Below are 21,230 nucleotides of genomic sequence, written 5' to 3' on the forward strand. Positions count from 1 at the left end.
ACCAAGCAATGAAAACATGTTCACACAGAAACCTGGGCATGAACTATGATAAAGCAGCAGCATTCATAATACAAGGTGGAAACAGCTCAAATATTCATCAGGGGGTGAATGGACAAAGAGATAAGGTTATACCTACACCATGGCACATGCAAGACCCCCTGCCCCAAGTGTCCTGTGGTTGAATCTGAGGGCCCATCCGCACCACAGAATCCAAGTTGCTCAGCAATGAAAAGGAAGGAGCCATTAACACATGGAACAACCTGGATAGAACTCAAGGGAATTATACTGAGTAAACAAAGTCAGTCTCAAAAGATTACATACTTTATGATTCCACTTATATAATATACTTGAAATGACAAAATTATAAACAGGAAGAACAGGTAAGTAGTTCCCAGAGGTTAGAGATGGGAGGGGAACAGAAAGTGGAAATAGCTATAAAAAGGGCTCAGGATGTAGTGCAGTGGCAGAGGGGATGTTTGACGTCCTTGTTCGATCTCCAACATTAAAAAAAAAAAATGGGAAACAGAGGGAAGGGAAGGAGAAATGACTGTAGAAATAGCAGGAGGGATCCTACAGTGATGGAACAGTTCTGTGTCTTATATTTTATTTTTTGGGAGGTACTAAGGATTAAACCCAGGGGTACTTAACCAGTGAGGCACATACCCCCTCCCCCCCAGAGAGGGTCTTGCTGGGTTGTTTAGGGCCTCACTTATTTGCTGAGGCTGGCCTTAAATTTATGATCCTCCGGCCTCAGCCTCCTGAGCTGCTGGGATTACAGGCGTGTGCCACCACACCCTGCTGGGACAGTTCTCTATCTTGTTTGTGGCGGTGGTTACATATATCCGTACATGTGGTGGAACTGCATAAATGTATACACACATACACCCACAAATGATGCGGTTAAATTGAATAAGCTCCTTTTGGAATTGTACTATAGTTATGCAAGATGTTATCATTGGAGAAACTGGGTGAAAGGTACATGGGATTTTCTGGTACATTTTTTGCAACTTCGTGTAAATCTGTAATTGTGTAACTATTTCATATTAAAAAAACTTTTAAAAAATTGAAGCAGTAGAGCTGGGAATGTTAGCTCAGTGGTACAGCATGTGCTTAGTTTATCAATCCATCAATCCCTTTCTTTCTCTCTCTCTCTTTCTCTCTCTCTCTCATACAATTGAAACAGTAATTAAACTTTCAATGAAGGAGACACCAGATCCCAATGGTATTACAGACAAATACTATCAACTTTCAAGACACATTCTAATTTTATACAATCTATCAAAGCAAAGACAAAGGCGGAATATCTTTTCTACTTCAATTCTACAGACCCATATAGCCTTTATATCAACTTCAAATAGAGAAATAAGAGGGACAGGAATTTACAAATCCATTTCACTTGTGATTGTAAGTGCAAAGATTCTAAACAAAATAACTAGTCAACAATATCCAAAAATGAATAAAAGAAACAATATACCATGTTCATGTCCAGGTCAGGGTTATCCCAGGAATAACATATATACTATCTGTGGCTATTATTCACTATAATAATTGATGAAGGAGGGAAAAAAAATCATATAATCACTTTAATAAATGCAGAAAACCATTTTATAATATTTAACATAAATTACAAAGACAAGGGTAACCCAAAATGTGGGGGGGGGACCTCTAACAAATGTTAAACTAAATATAGAAACTTCAGCGGTGGTACCTGTAATCCCAGAGGCTAAGGAGGCTGAGGCAGGGTGATCATAAGTTCAAAGCCAGTTTCAGCAATTTAGTGAGTTCCTAAGTAACTTAGCGAGACCCTATCTCAAAATAAAATATGAAAAGGGCTGGGGATGTGGCTCAGTGATTAAGCACCCCTGGGTTCAGTCCCTGGTACCAAAGAAGAAAATAATGAAAGAATCTACAGACAAGTTATTATAGTAATCACAAGTGTAGCCGAGGACTGGGGTTGTGGCTCAGCGGTGGAGCACTTGCCTGGCATGTGTGAGGCACTGGGTTCAATTCTCAGCACCACATATAAATAAAATAAAGGTCCATTGACAAAAAAAAAAAAAAAAAAAAGAGTGTACCAGAGCAATGGCACACACCTGATTCTTGGGACACTGAAGCAGGAGAATGACAAGCTTGAGACCAAACTGGGCAACTTAGCAAGACCTTGTCTCAAAATTAAATAAAACAAAAACAAAAAACAGATAAATAAAATAGGACTGGGATGTGGCCCAGTAGCAAAGTGCCCCTGGATTCAATTCTCAGCACAATGTAGTTAGATGGTTTGTCATAGGCTAATACACAAAAACCCACTTCAATTCTTTCTTTTTCTTTTTTTTTACCAGAGATTGAACCCAGGGGCATTTAACCACTGAGCCATGTCCCTAACCCTTTTTATTTTTTATTTTGAGATGGGGTCTTGCTAAGTTGCTCAAAGCCTCATTAAGTCACTAAGGCTGGCCTTGAATTTGAGATCCTCCTGCCTCAGCCTTCCTGGCTGCTGGGATTACAGGTGTGCACCACCATGCCCAGCTCCAACCTCGATTCTATATACCAGCAACGATTCTACGATAAAATTATACAAAGAAACTGTTAAAATAGCAACAAAACTATATGACATTCTTAGGGGAAAAAATTTAAGAAAATATGTTTAAAACCTGAACACAGAAAAGCATAAACCATTACTAAATTTATTGAAGAAGATCAAAAATATAAGAGCTGTCTCATATTTATGGTAAGAAGACTTAATATCAGAAAAATGGAGCTGGGGGCAGGAGAGCAGCTCAGTGGTAGAATGCCTGCTGGCATGAGTGAGGTTCAGTCCCCAGCACTGCTCGGGAGGGGCATGCTGTACAAGTTGATGTACACATTTAATGTATTTCTTTCTTTCTTTTTTTTGTTTTTCTGGCTTTGCATTCGTGATCCTCCTGCCTCAGCCTCCTTAGTCCCTGGGATTACAGGCATACACCACTGTACCAAGCTCGTTAATGTATTTCTGATCAAAATAAGACAGCATTGGATTGACAAACTCATCTTGAAATCCATGGGTAAGAAGACCAGGAATATTCCAGTCTGAATTTTACTTAACTTTTTATTAGTTGTTGAGGAACCTTTATTTATATGCGGTGCTGAGAACCGAACCCAGGGCCTCACACATGCTAGGCAAGCACTCTACCACTGAGCCACAATCCCAGTCCCTTTACTTAACTTTTTAGATTATTATCATATATATTCACAATTTTTCTACAATAAAAGATATTTTTAAAAAAATCTTATTTGTTCTTGAACTTTTACTCTTGGTATAGTATAATAAATATCCCATATATTCATAATCCAGGTTCAACAATCATCAGTTTATGAATAGTCTCATTTCATTTGGACCCTCTTCTACTTCCCCTTTTCAGATTATTTTGAAGCAGATCCCAGACATTACATCATTTTATCCTAAAGAGAGAACTTGCTTTCAATGTTTTGACAACTAGCTGCAAGAGGAATGTTTTTGCTCTCTGTTAAGTTAGTCACACATTCCAATAAAATGAAAGTGGAAGTTAAATTATTTACCTTAAATATTATTATTTTTATTTTTTGCACCTGGGGTTCAACAAAGGTGCACTTAACCACATCCGAAGCCCTTTTTTGGATTGTATTTAGAGACACGGTCTCACTGAGTTTCTTAGGGCCTCACTAAATTGCTGAGGCTGGCTTTGAACTCCCTGATCCTCCTGCCTCAGCCTCCTGAGCTGCTGGGATTACAGGTATGCCGTACATGACCGGCCTGAGGTCTCTTGTTCAGAATTCACAGTATTGCTCAAATCTGTGGCTTTACCTTATTTTATTGTATTTTTAGTTGTAGATGGGCACCATACTTTTGTTTTATTTATTTTTATGTGGTGCCGAGGATAAAACCCAGTACCTCACATGTGCTAGGTAGGCAACCACTCTACCTAGCCCTTATTTTAAAATTTTATTGTTTGTTTGTTTGTTTGTTTTGTACAGGTCTTGCTATGCTGCCCCAAATGGTCTTCAACTCCTGGGCTCAAACAATCCTCCTGGTTCAGCCTTCCAAGTAGCTAGCTATACATTCACATGCCACTGCACCTGGCTGTGACTTTATTTATTTATTTAGTTAGTTGATGGATTTTCGCTTTATGCATTTATTAATATGCAGTGCTGAGAATCGAACCCAGTGCCTCACACATGCTAGGCAAGCGCTCTTATCACTGAGTCACAACCCCAACCCCTATTTATTTTTTTATTCTCCATTAGTTTTGGAAAATTAGCCCTTTCCTGCATTTCCTCATTCCCTCATTCATTTCTTCCTCTCCTCTGCTTTCCCGGTATTTTAAACTGATTCATTTTCTCCTCTTTGGGACTCTTGTATCTTTCATTTTGGATATATTTCATGACCAGTCTCTAAGTACACTAATTCTCTCTTTATCAGTGTTTAACCTGCTGTTGACCTCAATCTGTTTTTCAGTTATAGAGTTATTATTTGGTTGTTTTATATATTTCCCACTTTTCTGACCAAAATAATGAATCATCTATTTAGTTATGTATTGTTTTACATGAAGAATGTTCCAATGACTCCAGTATTTGGGGTTCTTTTCAATGATCTATTGTTTCTACTGGATTTAGTTTATATTGTCTTCTAGAACATGTAATTACTTTTGCTTGGGGGCTGAATGCCTTATTTGCATATTTTTTGCAGAAATACTTAAAGGACTGGACGGTGATGTTTTCCCCATCGAGGATGGCTTTCTGCCAGCTACATGGAGCCCTTGGTTCTCAGGGATCACCTCAATGCAGGTCTAGGGTTTGAGATGGGTTGAAGCCAAGTTGCAGTCCCTACATTGCAGGGAAGTCCTGTAAGGGCTTGCTTGTCTCTGCTCTTCTCCCTTACTTTTAGGGTGCAGACCTTTGGGATTCCAATCGGAAGCAAGAGTTCTCATGAGGAACTCTTTCACCCAGCAAGTTCTGAACACCGATCTCTGTTGTTAAAAGTTCCCTTTGTCCTTTTACCCCTCTCTCAGGAAATGCCTTAGCTGGAAAAGTAGTTCTGATGTGGGGTTGCAGCCCTCCATTACCCTTCCTACCCAGGCCCTGGCTCTCCTTCACTGGCTTGTTAGCTTTCCAACAAGGTCAAGCAGGGATTTTTATGTTTTTCCAGTTTTACAAGTTTTCCCTCAGTGGGAGGGCCGCTCAGAATTACCTAATCACCCATGCTGGAAACCCAAACCCTTCCCTCCGCCTTCCTTCGGATGGGAAAAGTGCTTTAATAACCATGATCTGCTAAGAAAAAGAACTGACACTGGAAAGGTCAACAGGGTAACAATGACCCAAGCACCAAAACAGGATGGGAAGTGCCATCCCAGGGAGATTCTACAGATAAGCAAGAGCACAAGTGTAATACAGTTGAAAAGCAATAGTGTTAACTAAATATCCTTCCAGAAAATTAGGGAATCCAATCTTTGTTTGACAATGCTTTTTGATAAACTTACAAATGCAACATTTTAGCAACTTTTAGTAGTCAGTAACATTTGGTTTTAAGACACAGTGACAGTCAGGCCGGGGATCTCCTTCCCTGGTGGAGGGTTTGCCTACCATGTACAAGGCCCTGGGTTCAATCCTCAGTACTGGTGGGCGGGGGAGGGGGGGAAGAAAGAAAGAAACTTGAATTTGTAAGAAACCCCTTGAATTTGTCCTTAGTCGTCAACATGGCCAGAATGAGGATGGCCAACTCGGAGTACACCTCTGTTCACACTTAGAGAACCACTATCATATGAAAGAAGAGGAAGAGGTGATATTTGAAATTCTTGAACCCAGGCTGTCTCCAATGACCTTCACTAAAAACGACCATGTTGAGACTTCTATAGGTCTTTCTTTGATGAGGTTACAATGGCCTGGATTAGGTTTCTTCATTTCAATTGCCCTTCTCAAATCCACTCTAATCCTTTCCCCAGGTCAGTTTGATTAGATGTTTAGGTTTTACAAATTCCTAAAGATTGATGATACTATCTGTTATATATGGGTTTAGTCAAACAAATTGAGAGGATTCCCAAATTTTAGGCATGATTGCAACATTGTCTTGCCCACACAACTCTCAGTGAATAGCCTTAGCCATGTTTGGATAAATGTTAATCCAGTTCTTAACTTCTCCAAGTCTTGATTTTCTCATTTTTAAATAGGAATAAGACAATGTTGTATATGTCATAGATATTTTGGAAATTTTAAATGAAATAATGAACATACTCTTCATTATTTGATAACAGGACCGTCTCAAGAATTTGCTGGTGACCTTGTTCTGATAGGTTATTTTGGGGCTGGGTGGGGGCCTCAGGCCCTATAAAAGGAAATTCTTAAGGGAGACCAGGGATGGGTGACAAGCATTCTGCTGGGATTGCATCATTTGATTGAGTAGGGGCCTGAAGGCTGGTACCACATGACTGTGGCTAGCTGACGTTGGGATCTCTCAGTCTGATAATGAAAGCTAAAGTTAACACTGAGGAATTAGTCATGGAGCTCAGGATGAAATCAAGGAGCACAGAGCCCGGTAAGATTCTGAAAACTGTAACTTTCTTATATATGCTGTTTCTTCCTCTTGTGTATTTTTCTGTTATGGCTCCCCACACTCTGCTGTCCTGGCCTCATGGGCCTCAATGTGTTATCTAATTCATTTCATGTAGTACTGTTAAATTAGCCCCATGTTGGGGTGGGGGGAGGTAAAGAAGGCTCAGGGAAGCAAAGTAATTTTGGTCTGACTCCAGAGCTCTGAATACAAAATACTACTTATAGGGTTTTTGAACTTGAGTATTAACAATGTACGTAGTTATTGAATTCGTGGTAACAGGGGTTTATTTGTGGTAACAGGATTGAACCCAGGGGCAATTACCACTCTGCAATATCCCCAGCATTTTTGGTCCTGAATTTACAATCCTCTTGCTTCAGCCTCCTGCGTTGCTGGGGTTATAGACATGTGCCACCAAGCCTGCTGGAATTCATACATTTAAGAAACTTTTTTTTTGGGGGGGGGGGTGCCAGGGATTGAACTCAGGGGCATTAGACCACTGAGCCACATCCCCATCTGGTATTTTATTTAGAGACAGGGTCTCACTGAGTTGCTTAGGGTCTTGCTAAATTGTTGAGGTTGATTTTGAACTCGCAATTCTCCTGCCTCAGCATCCAGAGTTGCTGGGATTACAGGTGTGTGCCACTACACCTGGCTAAGCTCTAGATCTTTTTGAGAAATTAAAATCTTAAAAAGAAGGAGGAGGAGCCAGGCCCAGTGGCCCATGGCTGGGGAGGCTGAGGCAGGAGGATTATGAGTTCAAAGCCAGCCTTAGCGACTTCCTGAGGCCCTAAGCAATTTAGTGAGACCTTGTTTCAAAATTAAAAAAAAAAAAAAAAGAAGGGCTGGGATGTGACTCAGTAGTTAAGCACCTCTGGGTTCAATACCTAGCATCAAACAAAAACAAAAAATTTCTCCTTCTTTTTGGTAAATAAAACTAATATCTGCTCATTTTAAACAGAGTGCTGATTTTCTCACATACTTCCAGAAACACCATGTTAACAGACAAACAAAAACCTATTTTATTTATTTTTGCAGTACTGGAAATTCAATCCAAGACCTCTTCTATGCCAGGCAAGCATTCTACCACTGAGTTACTCAACAATCATTTTAATTTGGCCAGTGCGAGTAGATGAAATATTACACTTCAAAGTTGCAGTTATTAGATATGTTTATATTTTTATTTTTCTCATTTTCTACAGTTTTTTTTTTTTTTTTTTTGGCAATACTGGGGATTGAACTCAGTGCTTTGTACTTACGAGGCAAGCACTCTACCAGCTGAGCTATCTCCCCAGCCCCATTTTCTACAGCTTTGAGATACATTTCATATACCATAAAATCTCATTTGAAGTATACAATTTAGTATATATTCCCAGTTTGTAACCACCATAAGTCTATTGTTTTTCTTTTTTGGCTGTGGAGGAGATGAAATCCAGGGCCTGGCATATGCTGAGCAACTGCTGTACCACTGAGCTACATCCCCAGTCCTTCAGTCCTTTTTAGTTGTTATTTTGAGGTGATCTCACTAAATTGCCCAGGCTGGCCTCAATCTTGCTATCTGTCTGCCTCAGCTTCCTGAGCTTGAATTACAGGTATGTGTAATGGCTACCGGCTTGAATATTTTTTTTTAATTGATTAGAGAAGTTTCATATTTATCATGTTTATTTGCCGCCCGTATATATTGCAAATATTCTTAGTCATTTTCTTATTATTTTTACTTTGTTGATGGCCTCCTTTCCTGTATAGATGGTTACGTTTCTTCCCACCTTTTTATGATCTATTACTTTTGATTCCTAAGTATTCACCTTTTCCTAAAACTCCTCCAATTATAGAGCTCACTTTTCCTCCCAATATCTTCTGGGCTTCTAGAGGATTGTGGTTTGCCTAAGTGTTCCATCTATCTGAGTTTAGTTTGAGATAACATAACTATCTTATTAAATACTACTGATTTGAAAAGTCATATTTCCCTTCATTCTCAAACCCGGATAGAACGACAGTCGCTGACATTGAGACTGAGTGCTCACTACTAGGGTCGGTTTCAGGTTCTTGGTTTAAGGTTCTCTTGTCGCCATCTTAAAAGTCATGATCATATTTGAACAAGGGGCCTCGTGTGTCGATTTCGCCCCGGGATCTTGCAAACTGCGTTGTGCGGTCTTGCTCAGTGCAGGCACGGTACTAAGTATTTAACATGTGTTATTCCCCTTAATCCTCGCGGACCTCCAGTTAGGGAGGTGTTACCATTTTCCTCTTTATTTTACCAATGGGGAAATGGAGGCAGGAAGATTAAATAAGGCCTCCAGCTAGCTCGGCTAAGTTAGGTATTTGTCCCGCGCACCTCTAAGGCCGGAGCACCGCCACACTAGAAGAACCTGCGGGCGAGCTGGCAGGCCAGAGAACAGCGTCCAGGACGCCCGGGCTCCTGCGCCGCCCTCCAGCCCCGCGCCGTGCGCACCGTGCGCGCTCAGGTGTGGGCCGGGGGCACCCCGCCTTCTGCCCTCGGCGGCGCGCGTTCGCCCAGCGGGCGGGCACTCGCGCGCGCAGCGGTTGTGTTGCTTGCAAGTTTCCCAAGTTCACACAGGCCCCGGGTTGGCATGGCAACCAGGCAACCTGTTCCAGAGCCGCTCTGCCTTCTCCGCACACGCCGCTGCCACCGCCGGAGCCAGGGCCAGAGCCTATCCCATGATGCACCGCGCCAGCTCAGTCCCCAGTGGGCCGCCATGTTGTCGGAGTGAAAGGTAAGGGGGAGCGAGAGCGCCGGAGAGAGAAGATCGGGGGGCTGAAATCCATCTTCATCCTACCGCTCCGCCCGTGAGTATCCGCACCCCGCGGGTCCCAAACGCTACTCCGCACCCCTAGCGAGCAGATTATCCCTTCGTATTGGTGTTTGAGAGCGGCTGTTGGGGTGAGAAGGGCTTTGGAAAAGCCGCCGGGGCCCTGGCTGAGGCTCCTCACTCGCTGTTCTTCGTACATGTTTTGGAGTCAGCAGCAAGGCCCCTATTGTTATCACAGGAGGGAGGGGGTGGGGAGCGGGGTCGAAGCGAGGAAGAGGCCGGGGGTTTAGGCCCGGGCCCGCAGCCCAGAGGCGTCTCGGTGTGTGTGCTCGGCCTGGTGGGGAGTCTCCGGAGATCGATGTTGCCGTTCGGGTTGCTTTTTTGATGGGTTTGCGAAGCCCGGATTCTTGTGTGTGGCCATGAAGTGTAATTCTGTGCCACCCCGGGGTTCTTCGACTTCTTGAGCTTCCGTGGCAGCGCCGACGGAGGGGGGACAATAAATCGCCGGAGAAGCAGCCGTGGCCCGTGTCCACGGGCGAGACCCACCGTGGGGGAACTTTGCAAGCTTTAAAACGTGGAGAAGTGGCGATCAGGAAGTTTCAGATCGCTTTTTAGGCTGCTGGGTGCGTTGTGGCCTTTTGTTTCCGTGAGAGCTTGTGTTTTGGGTAGGTTCTTCCTCTCCGAGCCTGGCTGTCTTGGTGTGTGTCTCCTAACTCAGAGGGGCTCGCCCCTCGGTAGTGGGAAAAACACCCACACGCACAATAACTAGACACTTTTCCTTCTCAGACGTGCTTGGTAAACACAGGTCATTTATTTTACTTGCCAGTACCACTCCCACGTCAAGTGAGGAATACGCTCTCGTAACTTTTTTTTTTTTTTCCTTCTTCCAGTGGAGTCCCCCCTCCCCCCCCACCAAACCCAAAACCAAACCAGAGAACCCATACACAGGTTACCAGAGAAGGCTTTGTCCTCATCTAACTTTAATCCTCACCCACTTCATTGTTCAATTCAGAAAACACCTTTCATAGTTATTGATCGTTTTGCCCAAGTCCTATTATTACTGGCATTATTAAGACTAAGGTTTTATGAGGCCTTTTTTTTGGGGGGGGGGTGTTCTGTTTTAAACTCAGTAACTTCTCAGATAATAGGTTTGTAGCTTTAGCTTTTTGTTTGCTTTTTGTGAAGACGCTCAAAATCACCAAGACAAGTCTCTCCCTCAAGGTATGTGACTTCCCATGTAGTTTTAGTAAACAAAACAAACATTTTGATCCCTTGCTAATTTTAACTTTTGAAACACCCTGGTGGCTGTTGATTCTTTATCTGGGTCTTTGGAAAATACTAGATTATGAACTTTTGAGTTAGTATTTTGCCTTAGCCACGCTTGAATTCATTTTGTCCAAAGCCATGACTTTTTGAAGTTGAAATTTGTTTAGCTTGGATTTGAGATGAATTGATTTAAAATAAATTTATGAGCACAGAATGTTTGTTCAGGATGGTAAAAATAAACACCTTTTAAACCACTAACCATTTTAGTAAAAGGAGAAAGATTAAACCATGTTCCTTTATTTGAAGTAAACTGTACTAGTGATATTAAAAACAAAACAAGAAAAAAAATCCACACTTCGATGTAAGCAGAAAGCTATGGGAAGAGTAGCTAGAATTGGCACTTAATTCTAGTTGCTTAAAATACTATTTTTATGGATCATTTGTTTAAAAAAAAAAAACATTAAAAATAGGTAACTTTTTAGTGAACTTTGAGAGTTCCCTAAAAGGTACTATCAATTTAAGTGTTTTCTAACTTTTAGGTGACTTTATTTCTTAATTTTAGTGCTATATGTGACAGGATATTACAAAATTACCCAAGACACATGTTAACTACTTAGGTATTTGCTCACTTTCAAATTGTCGGTTCTGCCAGGTTTTCTCTCCTTTGAGAAACTACCTTTCCTCATTAGGTAAAGCAGGAAGTCCACAGGCCCTACAGATAGCTTTACAAAAGCCAATTGTTTTGTTTGAACATTTTTATAGGAACCTGCCTCTCCCATCCCTTTTTGGAATGAGGTTGTTTTCAGTGTGTTTCTGTGATAAATTCTTTTTTCATATGGAAATTCATTTTAGTTAACTATTTTGACAGGTCTTTTGTATCAGAAAAGGTTACATTTACTATTTTAGGAATTCTCTTAGAGCTTGGAGCTGCATTGCCTTAACTGGTGGTAACTAATGTGTGGGATCTTCAGCATGGTGACTTTAAAATTTATCAAGAACTTTTGTATTTTTTATTTTAATTTAACCCCCCCTTAAAAAAAAAAACAAAACAACTAATTCATAGAGAAAGTGTATATTATGTTTTCTAGCAAGGAAACAGGCTTAGATAGTTGTTCAGTGGCAAAACTTGATTTTGAGGCTCCTGGTATAGTCTAAAACAAAGGTAGATTGAGATTCCCTGGTGGAGGAAAATGGGACTCTCCACTACTGGATAACAACTAACAACTATGTTGTCGTTGATGAGTCTTTTTGAAAATCAAGTGGGAAGGTTAACTTAGTCTGTCTTGCACTTTGCAAAAGCTGATGGTGTAAAGGCCATGGTTTTCCTGTTTTGGTACTTGAGCATGGATAAGATTTTATTTATGAAAATAGAAACTGAAGAGTCTAGAAGGCTAATCTACTCCTGAACCCCAGTAAGTTGTGATGGATTGGAGTTGTAAACCGAGACCAGGGATTTCCTTATTAGGCTTTGAACAGATTACAAATTCTATTGTGTCTTCTGGCTTCAAAACACAAGTTGTAAAAAGTGAAGGCTACTTTATCAGGAGGCTTAATTATTCAATAGAGATAGAATTCTCATAAATCTGGCATGGAAATGGGAGTGATAAGACATGCAGCAGTGGACTTGGTTGAAATTAGACTCTCTGAGGTTGTGGACATATGCCTGTTAATTGGTAACTGATTTATTTACTTTGTATATACAAAAGTAACTTTTTTGATTTTAGAACTTAAATAGTAATATTTAGGAGTAACATTTCCAGGATTCTTTGAGAGGAGTAGAGGACAGTGGGGAGAGATACTGTTGCAAAGGGTGGATAGAAAGAACTAGGTTTGGGTACAGAACAGACTGAGATCCTTCTCCTTGGGCGTATCACTTATTTTTGTACCTTAATGTTTTCATCTGAGAAATAGGGTTGATAATCCTTACCTTTCAATGTTTGTGATGAGATAATGTCTGCAGTATATTTGCTACACTGTTACCGTGGTGAGATTTCTGGTTTTTACAGTGAGGCCTTCTACTCTGGTAAAGTGAATTTGTTTTTTTCTCATTTTATTTCTAGGTGTCACTAATGGAATAATTATGTGATTACATTATAATTGTACGTTATGGGTTAAAGTCTTCAATTTACTCCCTCATCAGTAGCAGGTGAGGAGAGTTTAGGCTAAGAACATTCTGTTGTTGTTCTTGGTCAGAATGTCTAATTGTTTCTCCAAGGAGTATCCTATGAAAATGTTGGGCATTTTAAAGGGTCCTTTCAAATTAGACAGTCTGAGCTATTGATTATTTCATGTTTTAGTTTTTTTTTTGTTTATTGGCATATCCATCAGTGAAGTTGTTTTAAAAAGCTCTTGTTGATTTAAGAACTATCTACCACAGTTGGCTTAAGGAGCAAGTAAGCTGAGTACAGAAGCCACCAATTGAAGTCTAATTCTGTAATTGTGTTCACTTTTATTTATTTTTATTTTTATTTTTATTTTTTTAAATTTGGTGCAAAGAATGGAACCCAGGATCTCACATGTTAGAAAAGTGTTCTCTCATTGAACCATATCCCAGCCCCTGTATTGCTGCCTTTTGATAAGGCTTCCCTGAAGTTCGGGTATTGATTCCTGATCTCAATGTCTTGTCAGAGCTTCTGCCATAGCCACCTTTATTTCTATACACAGAGACTCAACAACTTAAAAATGGAGATATTTAGTTTAGGAATTTATGTGTATATTATAAAACATTTGTCAGCTTGGTAAAAACTGGTTTATGTTGATTGTATAGCAGATGTGCAGTGCTTATTTTTATTAGTGTATCAAGTTGTTTTAAAATGCAAATAGTAAACATTTGTAACCTATTTGTCCTTAGGTGTTGGTGGAATGAGCGTTGCATGTGTCTTGAAGAGAAAAGCAGTGCTTTGGCAGGACTCTTTCAGCCCCCACCTGAAACATCACCCTCAAGAACCAGCTAATCCCAACATGCCTGTTGTTTTGACATCTGGAACAGGGTCCCAAGCGCAGCCACAACCAGCTGCAAATCAGGCTCTTACAGCTGGGACACACTCCAGCCCTGTCCCAGGATCCATAGGAGTTGCAGGCCGTTCGCAGGACGACGCTATGGTGGACTACTTCTTTCAGAGGCAGCATGGTGAGCAGCTTGGGGGAGGAGGAAGTGGTGGAGGCGGCTATAATAATAGCAAACATCGATGGCCTACTGGGGATAACATTCATGCAGAACATCAGGTAAAAAAAAGTTCACTATTTCAGCTTTCAAACTCTTTTATACTCACTGTCCACTTACAAGAACTGCTTTCAATGAATGTCTTTAAAAGCTTAAATTTTTCTAATTTAGTTTGGTCTAAACAAGAGTCACGTGTTTTAAAGTGATCATTGTCATTGTCACTGGTTCATTTTCCATTCTGGTACTAAAGAGTAAATAATTCATTTAAAATTGAATTTAAATCGAATGAATGACTGTTTATGTACACAGTATATTTTTAGGAGTGTCTTGTTAATAAACCCCCCCTTTTGACATGCTTTGATAAGAACTGTTGAGGCTGTTTAGAGGGCAAATATATGTTGGGTTTGGATGACTTATTTTTAAGGTGTTAATGATAGTAGTTGGAAGTTGACAAGAAAATCAGCTGTTCAAGTGAAATTTGTTTGAAATGGAATTGATTAATGTTTTATATCAGTAGGAGGGGTTGGTTGTGGTGTTTAGGTTTTTTAAAATTTTATTTTTTATTATTTGTGGTATTGGGGATTGAACCCAGGGTACTTTACCACTGAGCTACATTCCCCAGCTCTTTTTTATTTTCTTAATTTTGAGATAGGGTTTTACTAAGTTACTGAGGGTCTCGTTAAGCGATCCTCTTGACTCAGCCTCTGGAGTTGCTGGGATTTCAGTTGTGGGCCACCGCACCTGGCTGCTTTTAGGTTTTAACCATCTTGTCCTCTTGTTCTAATAAGCTGTTGGATTTTGGTTAATTAAGAAATTTATTAGTGCATTATAATTACATATAATAGTGGGATTTGCTGTTACTTATTCATACATGCACAAAGCATACTTTGTTCAATTTCATTCCCTTATACTTCCCTGGTTTTGCTTAATTTTAACATTTTTAATCTTACTAACTTAAAACCAAAGCTGGAATCAGACTATATTTTACAGAAAGAGAGTTTTGCCTGACCAACTGATTAGACTTTTAATCAGACTATTTTTTGAGAATTGGGTATAGATTAAATTTGCAAAGTTTCATTTTATAAGCAGTCTGAGTTCTGTTTAGCAGAAAGAATTGGCAGTTTTCACTTAGTCCTCTGATGCTTTGTTTCGCCTCAAAAACAGGCAATTCAGATATGCAAATATCTGAATTCTCTGTTATGCTTCCCTTGATCCCTCAAAAAGGGTGGTGTGCCATAGTGAAAGCAGGCAGGATTTATCTTCTTACTCAACAAATTTCTTGAGCACATTGATCATTTTACTGACACAATCCTCAATGTTAGTGCTACTCCATAAGCATGTGTAGGTGAGGGATGCTAAGAAATATAATGTATAGGGAGCTTCCTGTGCACTTGGGCACTTTTTCATTCTTCCTTTTTCTTTCTTTCTTTTTTTTTTTTTTTTTTCTTTTTTCTTTTTGGTACTGGGGATTTGCTGGGGATTGAATCCAGTTGTGCTCTACACTGAGCTACATCCCCAGCACTATAATAGCGCTTTCAAAGAAATGTATTGAATGCATAAGTCTCTTACTCTTTAGCTTTTAAGTAAGGTTGGGGAAAAAGGACATGGTTGCAGAAATAAAGGCCTTGAACACCAGGCTTAGGTTTATTTTGGGAGGCAACAGGGTTTTTCAGTGTTTGGGTTATTCAGTTGAAGTTTGGGAAGATTCAGTTGGTAATGAGATTGGAGTGGGTAATGGCTGAGACTAATTGGATAACCTGTTTAACAGACCTGATGTAAAAGAAGGTAGGGGTGTAGGAACTGGGGATGTAGCCCAGTGGTAGAGCATTTGCCTAATGTTTGAAGTTCTGAATTTGATCCCTACACTGTATGAATAGTGTGGAACTGAGACATACAGACTTTGTTGATTCAAGTAGAAATCTTAGGTGCCCGGGAAAATGAAGTAATAGAGGCAAAGTACAGAGGGGATCTGATTTGGGAACAAGGTGATTAAATTTGGTAGTATACGTACTGAATTTGAGGTTACTGAATTTGAGGTAGAGGCAGAATATCCCAGGTCGGGGTGGGGATTATATTGTAGGCAGCTGTTAAATGTAGAGAGAACTCAAAGTAGATGTTTGATTTGGGTGGTGCCTGTGTAATGGGCAAAAAAAGAAAGTCTGTTATTTCTGCCTTAGTTGGCCAAACATTGTTTAAAAATTAGAAACATTAGTGTTTAAAATCTGTATTAAAGATCTATAAAAACTTATGTTGTTTTTCCTAGTGATAGACTGATGAGTGAAAGCTGAAAGGCAAATCAAGATGCTTAGCTTGTCCTTTGCTAGGTGGGCAAATCAGATTCTTGGTTAATCCTTGGCAGAGCTCTGCTCTAAGATCTAAAATTTGGTCGTGTTGTACAAGTCAACAAGCTTTTTTTTTTTTTTTTTTTTTTAAATTTTTGCAGCATTGAACCCAGGATTGAACCCAGGGCCTTGCACATGCTAAGGCAGGCCGTGCTTTACCTCTGAGCTACACCCCCAGTCAAGTGTTCATTGAAGGCTTACTCTGGCCTATCTTAGACTGAACCCTATCATAAGGAATCACATCTTGACTAATGGAGCAGTTTTATCCAGGTCAGTTAGCAAACTTGAGTTAATAATATTAAATGGCAAAACTTGTTCCTTACCTAGGGGACCTAAATTGGTTGACCCCACTTGGAGTTGATATTTACCACCACCACACAATTCTGTTAGGCTGGACACATGAGATAATGAACATTAGAGAATTGTGGGTAGTTGCTGTGGTGTGTTGGTTTTGGACTACCCACAGATTACATTTGCAGTCATTATAATTTTAATTTATGGCTTACATTGTAATTAATGGCTTTGGTGTTTATTTCACCTCCTGGACTGAACTGTTCAAGGGCAGAGACTATTGTGGTTTTCGTGCACCTTTCCCAGGAGGTATTCTGAAATTTTATGTTGACAAAATGAGGGAAGACCAGAAGGTTTTCAGGTTTGTCCCAGGTGAGGTAGTGGATCGTATATCTCAGCTGTCCTGCTGGTAAGTAGTTGGCAGTAGAAAGGCCACGTGGTCAGGGTACCAAGGTGTGAGTGCAGTACAGTTGAAGAACAAAGGGGCATTTCTCTAGCTGGAGAATCTCTACCCTTTTAGCCACTGTTACTGATAGGAGGGTAAGAGGCCATCAGATGTGTCAGCTAGGTCGGAGTGGAAAAGAGGTTGGTTGAAAACTACTGATACTTGCAGCATTTAGTGAGCACTTATGTTGTAGGCATTGGACTACATACTTCTTGTATTTAATCTTTACAACAATCCCATGAGGGCAGTAATATACTTTTTTGAGAGATGAGGAACTGAAGCTTCATTATGAGATAGAACCTGTCCCCCACTAACACGCTGCCATACTGGAGATTGAACCCAGGGTCGCTATACCACTGAGTTAAATAGCTGACCCATTTATTGTGAGACAGAGTCTCACTAAGTTTCTGAGGTTGGCCTCAAACTTGTGATCCTTTTGCCTTAGTCTCCCTACTACCTGGGATTACAGGCACACCCTTAGAACCTGGTTTTGAAATAAGTTGTTTTTGGTTCTTACGCACATGCTCCAGGTAGACTTATGCCTTGAGACAAACTGAACAGGAGAGAACTATTGCAAAAGAATAGCATTTTGTAAAGTAAGGGAATAATTTTGAGATAGTTTTGCTGGAAAGTTTGATTTATAAATGTGATAGTAAGGAGATAAATACAAATAATTTTTTTTTTCTTTTAAAATTACAGGAGTTCCCCCCCCCCCCCCTTCACAAGAGCATCAATGCTAGGGTCTACTTTTTTTCTGCTGTTTTTGTAAGTGTTCTAAGTGGTAATGTGGGAAACATCTGTAGAGAGAGAATGACTCAATATAAAGTGATCTTATTGCCAGAGTATTCTATACTACTGGGCTATTTTTCCTCTCTGGTGGTACCTGTTGTCTCAGCCTTTTTTCATTTTTTTTAAAATGGCTTTTTGGCACAGTGGAACAGAATTTAAGATCATATTGGCAGAGTGCTTCCATCAGTGAACTGGGGAAGGGAAGAATGTGATGCCAGCCAGCAGTGTTGGAGGGAAGGGAACTGTTTATTGTGCCAGGTACATTATTTCTCTCATAATTACTGCCATTTATGAGCAATCACTTTCACACTTTTATTTATTTTTACCTTTTTTTTTTTTTTTCCCGTACTGGGATCAAACCAAGGACTCTGCAGATGCTAGGCAAGGGCTGTAACACCAAGTTTACTGAGCTGTGTCTCCAGACTGTTCTTACCAGTTTTCCATTTATTTATTTAATTTTGGGTGGGGCGTACTGGGTATTGAACCTAGAGGTGCTTTACTACTGAGCTACATTCTCAGTCCTTTTTAGCTTTTTAGTTTGAGACAGGGTCTTATTAAGTTGAAGGGCTTGCCAAGTTGCTGAGGCTGACCGTAAACTCGGTCTTCCTGCTTCAGCTTCCCAAGTCAGTGGGATTATAGGTGTGTGCCATAGTGCCTGCCTTTTTTACCTTATGAAATTAGGATTTTTCTGCCTGTGATAGCAAATGGCTACTTTTCCCTCTTGGACACTTTCTTTCAAAAGATTATTTATTCATCTATTAGTGTTGGGGATTCAACCCAGGAGTGCTTCACCACTGAACTACATTGCCAGTCCTTTGTTTTGGGGGGTTTAACTTGGGCACTAGACCACTGAGCCACACCCCCAGCCCTGTTGTGTATTTTATTTAAGGCCAGGATCTCACTGAGTTGCCTAACACCTTGCTTTTGCTGAGGCTGACTTTGAACTCAATCTTCCTGCTTCAGGAAGCCCCTGGGATTACAGGCATGTACTACCGTGCCCAGCTGCCAGTCCTTTAAAAAATTTTTTTAAAAAAATTTTGAGACAGGGTTTTGCTAAGAAGCTGAGGGTCTTACTAAGCTATTGAGATTGGTCTCAAAGTTTTGATCCTTCTGCCTCAGCCTCCTGACTCGCTGGGATTAGAAGTGTGCACTACCACACCTGGTTAGCATGAGACCTTATAGATAGAAGTTTGAAAATTTAAGAGTTTAAGAGTACGTGTTGTGAGGGCTGGGGTTGTGGCTCTGTGGTAGAGTGCTTGCCTAGCATGTGTGAGGCACTAGGTTCGATTTTCATTACCGCATAAAAATAAATAAATGTCTATTGACAACTAAAAAATATTTAAAAATGAAGAGGATGTGTTGAAAGGATGACCTCTCTGGTGCTGACATCAAGGCAGTCTGAACAGAGGCTGGTCCGATGGCCTTGCGAGAATGTAGAATGAAGAAACAAATGAAGACTTCAAAAAATCTAAAGGAAATGTTCTTTGTAAAAAACAAGAAGGCACCCCTGTGGGGCTCTATCTCTTGCGAACCATAGATATCTTTAGGAGTTTTCTTGATGCCTGAGAGGGTTGAGTTTGGGGAAGATGCCCAGAGGAATCCATGTTCCTGTTGATTGAACCCAGGGTTGCTTAACCACTGAACCACATCCCCAGCCCTGTTTTTTGTATTTTATTTAGAGACAGGATCTCACGGAGTTGTTTAGCACCTCACTCCTCCTGCCTCAGCCTCCTGAGCCACTGGGATTACAGGTGTGGGCCACTGCACCTAGCTTCCTGTTTTTTTTTTTTTTTTTTCCCCCCAATTGCGGTGCTGGGGATCGAATCCAGGGCCTTGTATATGTGAGGCAAGCACTGTGCCAACTGAGCTATATCTCTAGCACCTCCTGTTGATTCATATATATATATGAATCAATGTGTATATATATGTATATATATATATATATATATACATACATGTTTAAATATATATTTTTAAATTGTATATGGACATAATGCCTTTATTTTTATTTTTATGTAGTGCTGAGGATCGAACCTAGTGCCTCAAACATGCTAGGCAAGTGTTTTAGCAGAACATCCTGTGTATCTTTTGGAGTACGATGTGTTGGATGCCCATTGGACACCTTCTGTTGGTCACTGTGCTGCTCTCTACTTACCAATAAAGCGTGCTCTTTCACAGGCCCCCCCCCCCCCCCAAAAAAAATGTTTTGATAATATGCAGTATGTTAAAAGTCTGGGATTCCAACCCAGGGCCTTGTGCATGCTGGACAAATTGTGTGTGTGTGTTTTTTTTTTTTTTTTTCTTTTTTGCGGTGCTGGGGATTGAACCCAGGGCCTTGTGCCTGAGAGGCAAGTGCTCTACCAACTGAGCTATATCCCCAGCCCTCAAGTTTTTTACTACTGAGCTACATTACCTATTCCTCCCCACCCCCTGCCCCTTATGAGATAGGGTCTGAGTTGCCCAAACTGGTCTTAAACTTTTGATCCTCCTGCCTTAGCCTCCCAGTTAGCTGGGATTACATGCGTGAGCCATCCCTCTTGAATGTTTTCCTGCTTTAAGAATATAAAAATTACATGTAATGTGGTTTAATACGTAAGAATTATATTTGATATTGTTAGAAACTTCAAAGTCCTCATTTTTGTTTTAAATTGAGGTTGTTGGAGGGGAGTAAGGAAAGGTGAATTTCTTTTTTGGGAGTGGGTGGTAAAATTGTAGTAAAAATAAAGACAATAGATATGGATTAAAATACTTGAAAACATAACTTCCCATTTAAATGAGTTGTGTATCCTAAAAATTGCTTATTTAACAGTAATTTTTACAACTTGATTTATTTTTTGAATAGCATTGAAAGTTTCATCATGTAAAACTGAAGGTCAAGTTTTTGACTTGTGAATGTTTTATTCTTGTGTTGTGAAATCTGTTTTCTCTGTAAACTGCTGTGAGATAAAGTGGATGATGAAATAGGGAAAAAATTTGAAGGTCCATTTGTTGAACTCTGGCCTTTGTGTTGGGTTATAAGGGGCAGAGATAGATGGAAGCTCTGTGCTGGGGCAAAGGAAATTTTGAGGACAGTTCCACAGAGCTTATTCCCTTTAGCTTGCAGTCTTTGGCACTAGGGTTTATCAGTATCCACCAAAGATTGACAGCCTATGGGAGATACCGTGGTATGCTGACGCCGATCTTTGGTGTGCCTGCCATTTTTACTCTCCAGTACTGGGAGTTAATTCTTACACCTGTAATTACTGGGAAGTAGTGTTAAACTGGGAGGGAACTTAAGTACTCTTCAAACTGGGGAGTCTGTCATTCCCTGGACGTCCCTTTTTGTTATTCCTGCTGCTATACTGTCTAGCCATGAATCTCCTGTGATTCTGGGTAGTTTGCTCAAGTGCCTCTGCATTTGGTCCAGAAGCATTTAGTTAACCGTAAGTTAAATAATCCATCTTTCATATTTTGTTTTCTCTTGTACCTCTACTCTTAAGAGCATTTTCCATTATATTCTGAGTTTGCAAGGCTTAACATTGTGTACTTGGGTGCTGGCGATAGTCCTCAGCACCGTGGGATTGTGGAAATAACAAACATTGTATACTTGGGCAAAAGAACCATA

The 21,230-nt window shown here is 40.4% G+C and overlaps 1 protein-coding gene across 14 annotated transcripts in view; it reads left to right on the plus strand.

Annotated features, from left to right (window-relative positions):
• Positions 1-9,248: 9,248 nt before the first annotated feature.
• The window catches only part of Pum1 (pumilio RNA binding family member 1), a 124,073-nt gene continuing 112,091 nt past the window's right edge, over positions 9,249-21,230 (plus strand). For all 14 annotated transcript variants that reach the window (XM_047542591.1, XM_047542594.1, XM_047542597.1 and 11 more), the window contains exons 1-2: positions 9,249-9,367; positions 13,448-13,821. In XM_047542591.1, the coding sequence (XP_047398547.1) occupies positions 13,459-13,821 (363 nt within the window). In that variant the 5' untranslated portion in view covers positions 9,249-9,367; positions 13,448-13,458. The remainder of the gene's footprint in view (positions 9,368-13,447; positions 13,822-21,230) is intronic.

The sequence above is a fragment of the Sciurus carolinensis genome, chromosome 1 (assembly GCF_902686445.1).
Source record: "Sciurus carolinensis chromosome 1, mSciCar1.2, whole genome shotgun sequence".
Taxonomy (NCBI): domain Eukaryota; kingdom Metazoa; phylum Chordata; class Mammalia; order Rodentia; family Sciuridae; genus Sciurus; species Sciurus carolinensis.